Raw genomic sequence first — 14,417 nt, 5'->3', positions numbered from 1 at the left:
GATGTAATCAAGACACAGAAAGCATGTTCATGTCTGCTTAAAAGGGGGTGTAGAGTTTGACTATATCTTGAGTTCTCCTGTGTTTTCCTGTTTATCCTGATGAATACTATGTAGTTCAAAACGTTGTCATAATAAGTCTTTTATGCTACAATTTCAAAGTAAAAAAAGTTTCTTATGCTTACCAAAGCTTCATTTTTTGAAATACACACCAATTATAATGTTAGAAATGTATTTTCAGCCAATTTTGAATTCATGCATTTCTGCTAAAATTTAGTAAGGATTTATTTAAAAAAAAGATTTGTAATGAGGCTGAGTGCTGACAGCACTTTCATTTTTTGGTAAACAATCAAAATAATGACAATAATAATTTAAAACAATGTTCAAAATAGATTTGCATAAAAATTTAATCATGTGTATCATGATCTCTCCTACAAAATATTGAAATGTACAGGTCTGAGTAACACTGCACTGAAGTGGTTTTTAAATTATTCGAATGGACACGCTGTTAATAGATCATTTTAATTTAATTTGTTCAATGGTAAAGGCAGATGTTCCTCAAGGATCGTCTTAGGGCCAATTTTATTTTCTTTGGTTATTATTACTTCTTTTTTATATAAATGATTAAGCATGCATACGATACCTATGGGCCCATCTTTAAAAGAGGGAGGACTTTCAGCCTGCTTTTATAGCAGATTTAGCTAAACAAATAAAATTAACAATTTGATGTTAATATATAAAATGTAATGTTTGATATAAAATGCACACAAACCGTATTTGTATTGTTTCCAATTATTACTAAATGACTTGAATAAAATAGTAAAGTTCATCTTGAGAACACTGCTTTTAATTCTCTTCTATTTAAAAATGTAGATAAAATAAAACCTGTTTTAATAGAAGAATTGCCTTTTAAAAAATGATTCTGCTTAGCAGTTATAATATTTTATGCTATACGTAGACTTTTCTGGTTAAATTAAGAATTAATAAAAATGTACAGAGTAAAAAAATTATTAAGTAAACTTGGCACAGCAAAACAAATAGTTAAAAATTTTTAAACTTAATTTATAACAGTTTGTAGTAATGCCTTGAAAAAAATAGTTTTGTAACATAATGAGTAATGTGTTTGATTTAATCCAATTTTGTTTTTAAGGCAGACACATTGTGTTACTGTAAGCATGTTTCCTTCTTATTTTTACAAAATGAGGAACAAAACTATTCTCTGCATAATTCACAACATGCCACAAACCACTAAAAAATAACCTTGATTTCCCCCAAAAAGCCAAAAGCTTTTGACCAAATCTTAGTAACTGCAAAATGTAGAGTAACGGTGCATTCACACGGGGCTTCAGCGTCAACGCTTGACAGAGGGTGTGTCTGAAGTTGGGGCTGACACGATAGTCATAGCAGCGTGAGCCAATGTAATTAGTCAGCAATCAGCTACAATCTAAGCTGGTGTATTTGCATACAGCGATCTGATTGGCTGACGATTCCGTTGGCGCTTGAAAAGTTGAGAAAGTCCCAAATTCTGCAGCGAGCAATCCCACTGAAGCAGTGCCGACGGATGCACAATGCAGTTCGGCAACACTTTGACATCACCCGTTCAAAATGAATGGGAAGCACTGACGCTGACGCCCCGTATGAATGGGGCATAAGACTTTAAAAGCAGATGGACACTTGCATTGATGAAAATGGATCGAAACTGGCCATGCAGGAGCGGATTGAAGTTGAGATATTCAATCGGCGAGTTGTCCACCCACTGAGTGTCAGGACGCTTGAATTTCAGGCCAATCCAGACTTTACGAGGCTGATTAGGCAACTTTGGTAACAATGTAGTGATGAAATCTACATGGCGGAAAGATACACAGAGAAAAGAGTCAACCAAAAGAAAAAAATTGTGATGTTTATATTTAAACATGTACTTGGGGATCTTAAAAGTAAATAAATCACAAACCCTGTTCGACTTGGTCGGATATAGTAAGCAATGAGCCTTTCAGTTGCTGGCAAAACTCATTCGCTTCTTTAAAGTTTTGAAAATAAGATTCTGATAAAATCTGGTAGCACTGCAAGAAAACATATACAATGATGCCATTAAACATGTTAAATCAACATATGATTGGCTGTGTGAGATTGTCAAACCTTGTTTTTGAAGTGATAGGTATTGCCTCCACATTGGGTGCCGACTGGATGTGGTTCTGGGGTTCCTTTCTCCACAGAAGTGACATTCAGGGTTTCGCACACAAATGGCTGTTTTTCATTACATCTTCGGCTGTAACCTACAGACATACAAAAGATCAGAGGGGATAGTTAGTTGCTTCATAATAAATATTGATGCTGTCTGAGAGACTGTCTTCTAGTTAAAGTGTGATGTACTGAATACTGTTTTTGAGTTCAAGTCTATACTCACTTCAATTGAGAAAATGTTTAGATGTATCATACTGTATATTAAAAAAAAGAACTTTTTTTATTTTGGAAATAGACTCATTTTTCAACTCTCCGAAAGATTCAGCACTTTTAGCTTAGCTTAGCATAAATAATTGAATCAGATTAGACCATTAGCATCTCGCTTTAAAAAATGATCTGAAACTGTGATAACAGATTTAATAAGCAACTTTTTTAAACTACAATAAAACTGAAGGTACTTTGAATAATGATGAAAAGCTCTAGACATCCATAGACCCAAAATCCAATGAAAGCCAATGGCTACCAGTCTTCAAAATATCTTCTTTTGTGTTCAACAACAAAAAAAAGAAACACAAAACTGAAAAGGTATAGGCTGTAAGAGATGAGAATGATCCATTTATCCTATTTAAATACTTGTAATAAAAATGATCATGAATCATGATGTAAAACATGAAAATAGGTCAAAGCAAAGGATAAATATGTTTTAGATTACGTATTTAGTACAATTAGGTCAAACATATTTTTGTTAAAATATGAAATGAAGTGACTGTAAAATATATTTAGCTTTTTGGGAAATACTGTTATCCATTTCCAATTAGAATTGTATTGTTAATCATGTATATGTACCCATATTGATGAACTACTGTAATGCAAAAGAAAAAAATGCATGAACTTATTTTGTTTCGTATTGCAGAACAAATGCAGCAGAATGAAATCAAGAGCTGAAATGAATTTTAGGAAGTCAAAGTAATGTATTTATTCAAGTTAACATGAATTTCTGATTACATACAGTTATAAAAAAGTTAACTCTTTCACTGGGTGGTTATGACTGTTGTGTCATTATAAGAGTTATAGTTATTGTACTTTATAATAATGAGTTGAGTCCGTTTCATAAAATACAGATTCTGGATCCAAATAAACTGAAGTGAAAAATCTGCATACAGGTTTGAAATCCAATAAGTCAAGTAATTGAAGTATTTTACGTATTTCAGTATTTTATTTCAAATTTAGCAAATATATTAAATATTAAGGTAAAGATCAACCTTAAGGGATCAAACTACTAACTACTAAATAGCTACCAGCAAATTTCCCTCAATGCAACTAAATATCTTGCAAGTGTTTTCCTGAAGCTTTTAATATATTTTTACTGTATCAACAGTTTTCATTTCTGCTTTATGGTCAATGTAAAATGTCAATGGCACAATAAAAAAAATCCCAGCCAGACTAAGCTAGAAAAAAACCCTTATGGTTGAACCCTGCTCCTGAAGGAAAGTGATTCATGTGTGTTACGACATTTACGAGAATTTCCTTTATACTAAAACAAGTGAAGTCCCTTAAAATGAGCCATGAAACACATTCAAACGAAAAACATGTCAAGCTGCTCCAACATAAATTTTGTAAGATGTTGAAATTACTTTGGAAAAATCACAGTGAGACTCTCATACCTGGATCTAGAGAGACAGGAGTGATAGAAGGACACGGCCCACGGAATGATGACTCATAATAACGCATGTGGCTGAACCTGCAAATGCAAATAGGCACACACACACAGACAGACTTTTGTCTCCACAGTCTAGTAAAGCTTATATAAACCTAAAAAATAACAGAGCATTTGAAAGTTCTCAGTTTCTCTAGATTTATAATTGCATTTTTCAGTAAAACGTAATACATACTTTTAGCAAATAGATTAGAAAAAAAAAAAAAAAATATATATATATATATATATACACACACACACACACACACACACACACACACACACACACACACACACACACACACACACACACACACACACACACACACACACACACACACACACACACACACACACACACACACACATATTTTAATAAAAAATAATAAAATAAAATTTTAAAATACAATTTTAAGAGTTGTAAAACTGTCAAAAAAATTGTTGAAAACTTCAAAACATAATATACATTCTATATTTGTAGAACACAATGGCATGAACAGGTTTTAAATATTATGAAACCAATGAGGCTTTTCAGTGGCTAAATTCAAACCAAATACCACCTTAAAAACAGAATAGTATTTTAGAGTTTGATATCTACTTTTTTATAAATATTTTGAAAAGTATGAAAAAATATGGCTCATATCGTTAAACCACACACAAAAAAAACAAACAAACAAAAGAAAAAACCTTACTGAAAGCTTGTTTTTTGAAATGCCAACTTACTTATTTTATAATATAATTTGTTGAAATATTTAGCATCGATTTCCTATCAATTGTAAAACAGGTTTTGTAAAATATGTATTAAATATAATACAGTGTATTTGAAAAGTACTCATAGCGCTTCAGGTGACGCAGTGGCGCAGTAGGTAGTGCTGTCGCCTCACAGCAAGAAGATCACTGGGTCGCTGTTTCGATCCTCAGCTCAGTTGGTGTTTCTGTGTGGAGTTTGCATGTTCTCCCTGCGTTTGCGTGGGTTTCCTCCGGGTGCTCCGGTTTCCCCCAGTCCAAAGACATGCGGTACAGGTGAATTGGGTAGGCTAAATTGTCCGTAGTGTGTGTGTGTGTTAATGTGTGTTTTGATGTTTCCCATAGATGGGTTGCGGCTGGACGGGCATCCGCTGTGTAAAAATGTGCTGGATAAGTTGGCAGTTCATTCCGCTGTGGCGACCCTGGATTAATAAAGGGACTAAGCCAACAATGAATGAATGAATCCTAGCGCTTCACTTTTTCCACATTTTCTTATGTTACAGCCTTATTCCAAAATGGAGTAAATTAATTTATTTCCTCATAATTCTACACACAATATCCCATCATGACAATGTGAAAAAAAAAGTTTTCAGATTATTGCAAATTTATAAAAAATAAATAAATGAATAAAAAATTTAAAATCACATGTAGAACAAGTATTCACAGCCTTTGCCGTAAAGCTCTAAATTGAGCTCAGGTACATTCTGTTTCAACTGATCATTCTGGAGATGTTTCAGCAGCTTCACTGTAGTTCACCAGTGGTAAATTCAGTTAATTGGACATGATTTGAAAAGGCATACACCTGTCTATATAAGGTCCCAGGGTTGACAGTGCATGTCAAAGCACAAACCAAGCATAAAGACAAAGGAATCGTCTGTAGACCTCTGAGACAGGATTGTCTCAAGGCACAAGGCTGGGGAAGGTTACAGAAAAAAATCTGCTGCTCTGAAAGTTCCAATGAGCACAGTGGCCTCCATCATCTATAAGTGGAAGATCTTTGGAACCACCAGGACTTTTCCTAGAGCTGGCCAGCCATTTAAGCTGAGGGATCGGGGGAGAAGGACCTTAGTCAGGGAGGTGATCAATAACCCAATGGTCATTCTGTCTGAGCTCTAGTGTTCTTCTGTGGAGAGAGGAGAACCTTACAGAAGGACAACCATCTGTGCAGCAATCCACCAAACAGGCCTGTATGGTATTGTGGCCAGACGGAAGCCACTGCCCGCCTGGAATTTGCCAAAAAGCATCTGAAGGACTCTCAGACCATTAATTTATTCTTTTCCGGGGCCGGGTCACGGGGTCAGCAGCTTTAGGAGAGAACCCCAGACTTCCCTCTCCCCAAACACTTTCTCCAGCTCCTCTGGGGGGGATCCCGAGGCGTTAGCAGGCCAGCCGAGAGACATAGTCCCTCCAGCGTTTCCTGGGTCTTCCCCGAGGCCTCCTCCTGGTGGGATATGCCTGGAACACCTCCCTGGGTAGGCGTCCAGGAGGCATCCGAAAAAGATGCTTGAGCCACCTCAGCTGACTTCTCTCGATGTGGAGGAGCAGCGGCTCTACTCTGAAGTCCTCCCGGGTGTCACCAAGCTCCTCACCCTATCCATAAGAGTGCGCCCTGCCACCCTTCGAAGGAAACTCATTTCGGCCGTATGTATCTGAGTTCTTGTCCTTTCGGTCATGACCCAAAGCTCATGACCATAGGTGAGAGTAGGAACGTAGATTGACCGGTAAAAATCACGAGCTTTGCCTTTCGGCTCAGCCCCTTCTTCACCACAACGAATCGGTACATCGATCGCGTTACTGCTGCCGCTACACCAATCTGCCTGTCAATCTCATGTTCCATCCTTCCTTCACTCGTGAACAAAACCCAGAAATACTTAAACTCCTCCACCTGGAGTAAGGACTTTGCTCCAACCTGGAGATGGCAAACCACCTTTTTCCGGTGGAGCACCATGGCCTCGGACTTGGAGGTACTGATTCTCATCCCAGCCGCGTCACACTCGGTAGCAAACTGCCCTCAACCAGACTGTCAGACCATAAAAAACTAAATTCTCTGGTCTGATCAGACTAAAATTAAACTCTTTGGAGTGAATGCCAGTAGTTTGGAGAAAACTCATCACCAGGCTAATACCATCCCTACAAGGAAGCATGGTGGTGGCAGCATCATGCTGTAGGGATGTTTTTCAGCAGCAGGTGGAAGACTAGTCCGAATAGAGGGAAATATGAATGCAGCAAATGTACAGAGACATCCTGAATGAAGACCTACTTCAGAGTGCTCTTGACCTCAGACTGGGGCGATGGTTCATCTTCCAGCAGGACAATGACCCAAAACACCGCGCCAAAATATTGATGGAGTGGCTTCACAATTTATTTTTAATAAATTTTTAACAATTTCACAAAATCTGTTTTCACATTGTCATTATTATGTATTTTTGTGTAGAATTTTGAGTAAATAAATAAATTAAATTTATTTTGGAATAATGCTCTAACATAGAAAATTTGGAAAAAGTGAAGCAGTACGAGTACTTTCCAAATGCACTGTATAATATTATACATTTAATTTCTAAATATTTTCACACACTTTCATATACTTTTTTCACTTTTAATTCAACTATAATCTGATGTGTATTCTTTAAAATGAGAAAATCCAGAGAAACTGGTAGTTTTCAAACATTCTCTTTTTTTACCAAATATTTATACAGGAAACAAAAAAGCTGGATATATGGCATGATTAAGGTATGACAAAACAAAACTTACATAAAGGGAACATGAGGACCAGGGTAACGAAGGTCTGCCCACCACCTTATAAAATGTGGTCCTGAATGCTAAAACAACAGATTGTTTAAAATCTACATTAATATCTGGCCATCACGAACAATCAAATGTAACAGTAAGCATTTACACTGAAAGGTTTTAGTACAGGTGTTTTGATTTGATTTGTAAATTCAGACTTGTTGCAGATACAATGTGTATGCATATGTAGAGATGAATTTGAAATTTCTAGCTTTATAAATATTCCTTTCAAGGAACTGACAGATTCTTAAAGGGCTCAGACACTCAGAAATACAGGTTCCCTTGACTTTTGACATTAAAACTGACCCCAAAATGTAGTGAACAGTAGATAAAAATTTCATTTTTAAATAATGAAATATTTCTTTAAACAACTAATTAAATTATGTAATTTTTTTAAATGTATGCGTATTCATGAACAGTCCTCTTATTGCTTACTGTACTGTTTGGAGCATTTACATGTTACAATGCACAGGCCTCTTTTTTGATGACCTCACTAACACTTTGTTTGGTCTTTGAGGACATTCAAGCTTTAATTACAGTTTCAGACTGCTCTCCTGTAATTCAAATGTCTGCCCCCTCTAGTACCTCAGATATCTGTTCCTGAAGATGGAGGGCTGCTTTTAAGGTGTCCGGTGAGGCCAGTTTGCTGTTGTTGCTGCTGCAGTACAACACAGCCTCCTCATAAGACAACTTTGGCTCTGTCACAAACCAAAACTCCTGGCCATCTATAAAAGCTGATGTGTTATGGTGCCCATCTGTAAGTAGTGAAACACAGAAATGGGTCACAGGTTGACACAAAAATCATGCATGAAATATTAGCATTTGATCTGAAGTGAATACTCTACCTGGGTTGTACCATTCTGGGGTTTTAGGAGTTTGACCTAAAGAATTATATAAAGATGATGAAACAGATCTTTTTGTTTTGCCAAAAAGCAAGTTAATAATGCTAGCTTCTATTAGCAAATTTCCAAAAACACTTTTGAGCAACAGCCATCTGAAAAGACTAACAGTTGATCATAATTAAATCTAGCAACTAGCTTAATAATTTTGCTAGCAATTTAAATCAAGCTAGCAACAATATAAGTTTAAAAATAACAGATAATATGTTAAAAGAAACCAATGTGTAATAATGCAAGCATAGTGTTAAAACATAAACAGGCTAGAAATCTGCTGAACATGCTAGCAACGCTAAAGCTTATTATTTTGCTAAAACATGCAATAAACACACTAAAGCTAGCAACATAATAAATTAGATTAATGTTAATTTATGCTAAATTAGTGTCAAAACATTCTAGACTAGTAGCATACTATTAACTAAAACATGCTAGTATGCTAAAGTAGGCTAAATCATGCATGGTTTTAGTGTACCATCTTAACCCTGGCCTTTTGCCATCATTTGTTTAACAACAGCTTTACTTCAAATATCAGTCACACTAGTGCAGCTAAACTATGGGTGCCTGTGGTTACAAAGGTTTAACTAAAACAATCATTTACTTTATATAATATTCATGAATATCTATAGCCTATAATTTTTTTAAGGAATATTAACATGGTAAACTGTGTTAGCTATATGCTAAAAAATGATGGCATATTAGTGCACACAACCTTTAAATCACTCTAGCAGTGTGTTAAAACATTATAAATATGGTAAATAATGATTTATTTAAGTTATAGTAACTTAAAGCAAATAGAGTTTTCATGAGTACTTAGTACTTGAATTAATATGTTGTGGTAGTTACTGTGCTAATAAAAAAAACTGTATGTAATCAACTAACCCAATACTCTAAGTTTTTTGACTATATGGAATATTATGCTACAGTAAATAGTAGTTTACTATAGTTAAAAAACTTAAGTATACTACATCTATTTTTTCAGTTTATTATAGGTAATACTATATTATGCTGCACCAATCAATAACAATGTGTTTCAAGTTTTATAATAAACAGTATAATACACTTTACTAAAATATGGTTTAAAAACACTATCATATTTGCTATAATTTACTATAGTCTTTCTTTCTTTCTTTCTCTTTAAATTAAATTAAATTAAATAATTGCTTTATTGGCATGACAAATGTTGAAGATATATAATAGCCAAGTCAGTTCTTTCTTTCTTTCTTTCTTTCTTTCTTTCTTTCTTTCTTTCTTTCTTTCTTTCTCTTTCTTTCTTTCTTTCTTTCTTTCTTTCTTTCTTTCTTTCTTTCTTTCTTTCTTTCTTTCTTTCTATTAAATTAAGTTATATTAAATTATATTAAAATAAATTAAATAATTGCTTTATTGGCATGACAAATGTTACAGATGTATTGCCAATTCAGTTATAAAGTTTACATAAAATTAAAAGAACATACATATTTAATAAAAATACAGTAAACACAGTAAACAGTAGTTGTAGTAAATATAAATATATATATATATAAATATATATATATATATATATATATATATATATATATATATATATATATATATATATATATATATATATATATATATATATATATATTATCATTAAATTAAATGAATTAATTAAATTCTTTTTAATTAAAATCTTTCTTTTCCAGTTTCATATTACTCCAAACCTGCCTTTTTTATTTTTTTTATTTATTTTTTTTATTATTGGAACAAGAACTGATAACTTCTAAATGAAATGCGTCAATTCTGATACAAAGGTAACGAAAATTCTGAAAACTGTGTCAGGAAGTGTTGGGTGTCGTTTACCTCGTGGTATCTGACACACCCATTCCAGTTTGGCATCGCAATGAAAGGTGCTGGGATAAAAAGGCCGTGGAGATGCTTTGTGGATAAGAAGGAAGAGAAACGGCTTGTAGGTTGGTTTCATAGTCTGATCACATACAAAAAAACAAACAAAAAAAAACAGTAAAAATTATAACAAGCTGTCCGAATTCAAACAGTCCTAAAAATCCTATTGTTGGTCTGTTTTTCAGTAAATGAATCCTGTTTGCGTACAATCCATACAGTAAATGTCATTCTGATCTCTCTCTGCTCCCAAACACATGGCAAAGGCCACATTTAGGTCATGCTGTGCTGTACTCTAGATTTCCCATTATTGACTTGCTGTTTGTTTCCAACAGTGGTAAGCTGTTTTGTGCCAATAACTGCCCTCTCATCAACATTTATACATTCGGTTGAAATAAACATCAAACACAGCGACGCAGTGGCGCAGTAGGTAGTGCTGTCGCCTCACAGCAAGAAGGTGGCTAGGTCGATCCTCGGCTCAGTTGTAAACATTATACACATACATGCTGTGAAAATTACTGGGTTCCACACAATTGATTTGTGTTGGGAACAACACAAAGAAACTAATTTAGCTAATTCGTTTTTACAAATTTAAGTAGATTGAACATAAAACAATTGAGTTAACCCTCCCCCCGAAAAAAACTCATGAACTGTGTTGTTTCAGCTCATTTTTAGTTCGAACAAATAGCAACCTCCAAAACCTTTTGGAGTGCACGGCACTAAAATTCAGTAGCTATAACGCTGCATTTCTTGTTAACTTAAATTTTTTTTTTAAATTATAAAAATCAAATAAATAAAAAATAAAATTTTGGAATCAAGTAATCACTACATTTACGTTTTTAAAAGTAAATAGTAAGTTATCTTTAAATGTACTACCATTTTAACTTTTAGATTAAAAAGAAATTAGTTGAAACTACGTTTTGTAAACAGCAACCCATCTTTTTATTTATTTATAAATTTGTCTAATGCATTGTAGTTCACTAGTTTATCTACTTTTTTGTTATATTACAGATCAGTGTTATATGTAAGATTGTTTAGATAAAGTTTGTTGCCTGATATTAGTGTTTTATTGCAGTGTTCAGTGGTCAACTCAAATTATTAATAATTCTGTATCCAGTTTAACTGTGTAAGGAGGTACATTTCTGCCTCAAAAATAAAAAAAAACAGATAACTTTGACTTTCTCAAAATAATGATTTGTTTTCCCTTCCAACTGTAAGATTACTTCACACAACTCAGAATTGCAACATGTCACAATTCAGACTTGTCTGTTAACAGCAAATTTGTTCTAAAAGAAGTTTATATATGAAAATAGAGGAAAAAATATTGACTTGTGAGATTAAAATTCAAAACTGTAAAGTGTAAACTGCAAATAGCAAGAAAGAAATGCTGAATTTTTAATGTAGAGTTTATATCTCCCAATTTAGCCCTTTTTTACCCACAAAAAAAAAGAGTTAAGCCAGCAAACATTTTACCTATATGTTGTACTAGTCAAAACCTGAAGGCAGATTAGCATGTCTTTTCTTCTGTTTCTTATTGAACTAAAATTACAACAAGTCAACGATCAAGCAATGTACTGTAAGGCGATCATGTTTATCACACCTTAAACGCAATGCAGTCCCTGTTATAATCATCATCTTCTTTAAACTCCTCAGGAAAGATCATCATGGAGACCTGCCAGCAAACAACAGAAACAAATGACAACACCTACACATTTCAAACATCAACAAAGCAAATAATGGTGCTAATCACAACTCGTTTATCTCTTTGTTTTTTCAGCAAAATCACACGTTAGTGACTGACCGGACGCCCGTCACTCCACTCCCAGTTATTGTTGTTATTTGGATTTCGCCGATTTAGTCCCACCCAGAAAAAACGGTTATTACTGCACAAGAAACAAAAAGCACAAATAAAAATCAGTACATTTGACAGCCTTTGGATTTGTGTGCGAGTGCGTGGGAGAATATATTAATGAGATTTATACATAGAAATCTGTACCTGACAGAGTTTCTCAAGATTAAATGTAGGGCTTCCATGTCTTTAACCTCAGTAAAACTAGGCAGGTGACCACCTAATGCCTCACAGAAACGCTCTGCCTCTTCCCATGAGCGCTTCCGGGTCAAACGCTCCTCGTGAAACACCTGCAGATCAACTCACATTCAGTGTCTTCATTTCTTTGCCTCCTTTTTAATGGATTGAGATGAATATCTCCTCAACAAACCTTGTAACAGTAGTTCAGGCCTTCTCTTGAGACCCATCCAGGCGCGCAGGAAGCATTGGGGTTTGGCACAAAAGGGTCTGGGATGGGTTGGACCTTTGATTTTATGGGTTTCTTACAGATATTTCCAGCCTTGAACGAAGTGCAGTTCTTTACAGCCCATCGCCCCAAAGGATTGCCAGAAGACATCACCACACATCCACCAGCAGAAGCTGGAAAAAAAAAACATTAACATTTAAAGTCAAATTCAAACTCAAAGTTTCACAAAAATGAAAATCTACTCACTATTTACTCTTCTCCAGTGGCTAAAAACCTTTATGAGTTTCTTTCTTCAGTGGAGCATATTTTTGAAGAAAGATGTACCTGTAACCAACTGCTTCCATAGTAGGCAAAACAAATATTATGGATGTCAATGGTTACAGGTTTCCAGCTTTCTTCAAAATATCTTTTTTGTGTTAAAGATAAGAAAGAATCTCTTAAAGGTTTGAAACAAGTAAAGGGGTGAGTGAATGATGAAAGAAACTTTCTCTTGAAAGGTACAGTTCACCCAAAAATTCAAGTTGTGTTATTAATAACAAAGTTCCCGTTTAAAATAAGAGTATAAGAACACAAGTAAAAGCAAAAATAACAACTTTATTTCACTCCTCAGAGTTAGTATAAGGTGTACATTCATGAGAGAACTTCCTCTGTTTGAAACATCGGGACCGTTGATGTCTATGACGAATGAGGGAATTTCATCTAAAATATCTTTCACTTTTGTTCTGAAGACGAACAAAAGTCTTGGGGGTTTGGAACAATACAAGGGTGAGTAATAGTGATAACAATAATACCAGAATTTTTTATTTTTGGCCAAACTAACCATTTAAATCATGCTGTGATGAGTCATGTTTTGGGGCAAAGAAACATGGGCCGATGTTGAAAGTCTTAATGAGTGTCAGCCATATTGATATAAAATACATAATGTATTGACGGTAATAAGGTTGTTCTAGTGCAGGCTCACACAGAGTGTCTTTATGTGAGAAAAGCTTGAATTCAAAACAAGCAACCACAAATGAACTGGCAAAGAAACTCAGAGAACGAACACTGTGTGGACAACGTTTTTATGAGCATGTGATAAGCCCCTTTCATACATCTGCAGACGTTTCTGGAAATTACCAGTACATTTTTGAAAGGTAGTGTTGTTTTGGTACTCAAATTATACTGCTACTACTTACTGTGTGAAGGAGATGATAGAGACTAGTTAACAACATGACAACCAAGAGATCGACATTTTCAGAATATCAGCATGTTTGCAAATTAAAAATTTATAATTATCATCATCATTATCATTATTATTATTATTATTACACAAGTAGGTACCATTACGTTATTTACATGTTAAGATTTAATTGTAAATGTTGAATGTTCTTTTTGTTACGGGTTTCAAACAATTCAGAAAAATAAAAAGCTGAGCATCTCAGAGCAAACACTGCAGCCTTTACCAACAGAATTATTCTGTCTTTTGATTTTTAAATAAATCAAGTGAGTTAATGATTCAATGACACATTTATAGAGACATGGTTCATAGACTCACTGAGGAAAATGTAGCATTTTATATAGACATGTTTTGGTAATTAATTTTAGGAGTATATATCACAAATATTCTGATTTGAATTTAAGGGGATGCAATTTAATAACAGTAGGAGCTGGTGAAAATATTGCTGCAGAATATTGAACAACACACAAAATTTTTACTCAGTCAAATTAATGATATTTAAATTTTTAGATATTCTCAAATTACAACAAATTACCTGGTTCAAGCCATTTCCAGTTGGTGTAAGTGACCCGATCTGCTGTTTCATCCTGACTGAACCACTGGTACTCCCCGGACCCTTTAGAGTCCTGTAGCCCCGTCCAGAAATACAACACCTCGGTGCTGATATGCTCTTTCAGGAGACTGTTAATGAAGGCCTGTTCAAATCTAAAGACAGTATTTAACTTTTTAGTGTGACTATTTGCACTAAATAATCTTAAACATATTACTAGTACACATCAACG

At 34.5% G+C, this 14,417-nt stretch overlaps 3 protein-coding genes across 5 annotated transcripts in view; all 3 read right to left on the bottom strand.

Moving 5' to 3' along the window:
* Positions 1 to 14,417, bottom strand: part of rbms1a (RNA binding motif, single stranded interacting protein 1a) — a 312,567-nt gene that overhangs the window by 38,799 nt on the left and 259,351 nt on the right. The window lies entirely within an intron of this gene.
* pla2r1 (phospholipase A2 receptor 1) overlaps positions 1 to 14,417 on the bottom strand; it is an 868,273-nt gene that overhangs the window by 713,900 nt on the left and 139,956 nt on the right. The gene's annotated exons all lie outside the window — the stretch shown is intronic.
* The window catches only part of ly75 (lymphocyte antigen 75), a 79,126-nt gene that overhangs the window by 19,119 nt on the left and 45,590 nt on the right, over positions 1 to 14,417 (bottom strand). For both annotated transcript variants that reach the window (XR_015502373.1, XM_087273307.1), the window contains exons 11-23: positions 14,171 to 14,340; positions 12,384 to 12,592; positions 12,161 to 12,303; positions 11,966 to 12,047; positions 11,765 to 11,836; positions 10,126 to 10,249; positions 8,254 to 8,289; positions 7,994 to 8,163; positions 7,373 to 7,440; positions 3,843 to 3,919; positions 2,134 to 2,270; positions 1,949 to 2,057; positions 1,676 to 1,839 (exon numbers count right to left, since the gene is read on the bottom strand). Coding sequence is in view for 1 of the 2 variants with exons in the window: in XM_087273307.1 (XP_087129433.1) it covers positions 1,676 to 1,839; positions 1,949 to 2,057; positions 2,134 to 2,270; positions 3,843 to 3,919; positions 7,373 to 7,440; positions 7,994 to 8,163; positions 8,254 to 8,289; positions 10,126 to 10,249; positions 11,765 to 11,836; positions 11,966 to 12,047; positions 12,161 to 12,303; positions 12,384 to 12,592; positions 14,171 to 14,340 (1,561 nt within the window). In the remaining variant the exon portion in view is untranslated. The remainder of the gene's footprint in view (positions 1 to 1,675; positions 1,840 to 1,948; positions 2,058 to 2,133; positions 2,271 to 3,842; positions 3,920 to 7,372; positions 7,441 to 7,993; positions 8,164 to 8,253; positions 8,290 to 10,125; positions 10,250 to 11,764; positions 11,837 to 11,965; positions 12,048 to 12,160; positions 12,304 to 12,383; positions 12,593 to 14,170; positions 14,341 to 14,417) is intronic.

Source organism: Danio rerio, chromosome 11 (genome assembly GCF_052040795.2).
Source record: "Danio rerio strain M-AB ecotype USA chromosome 11, GRCz13ab, whole genome shotgun sequence".
In the NCBI taxonomy this organism is placed as follows: domain Eukaryota; kingdom Metazoa; phylum Chordata; class Actinopteri; order Cypriniformes; family Danionidae; genus Danio; species Danio rerio.
This window is presented reverse-complemented; position numbering and strand designations above follow the sequence as displayed.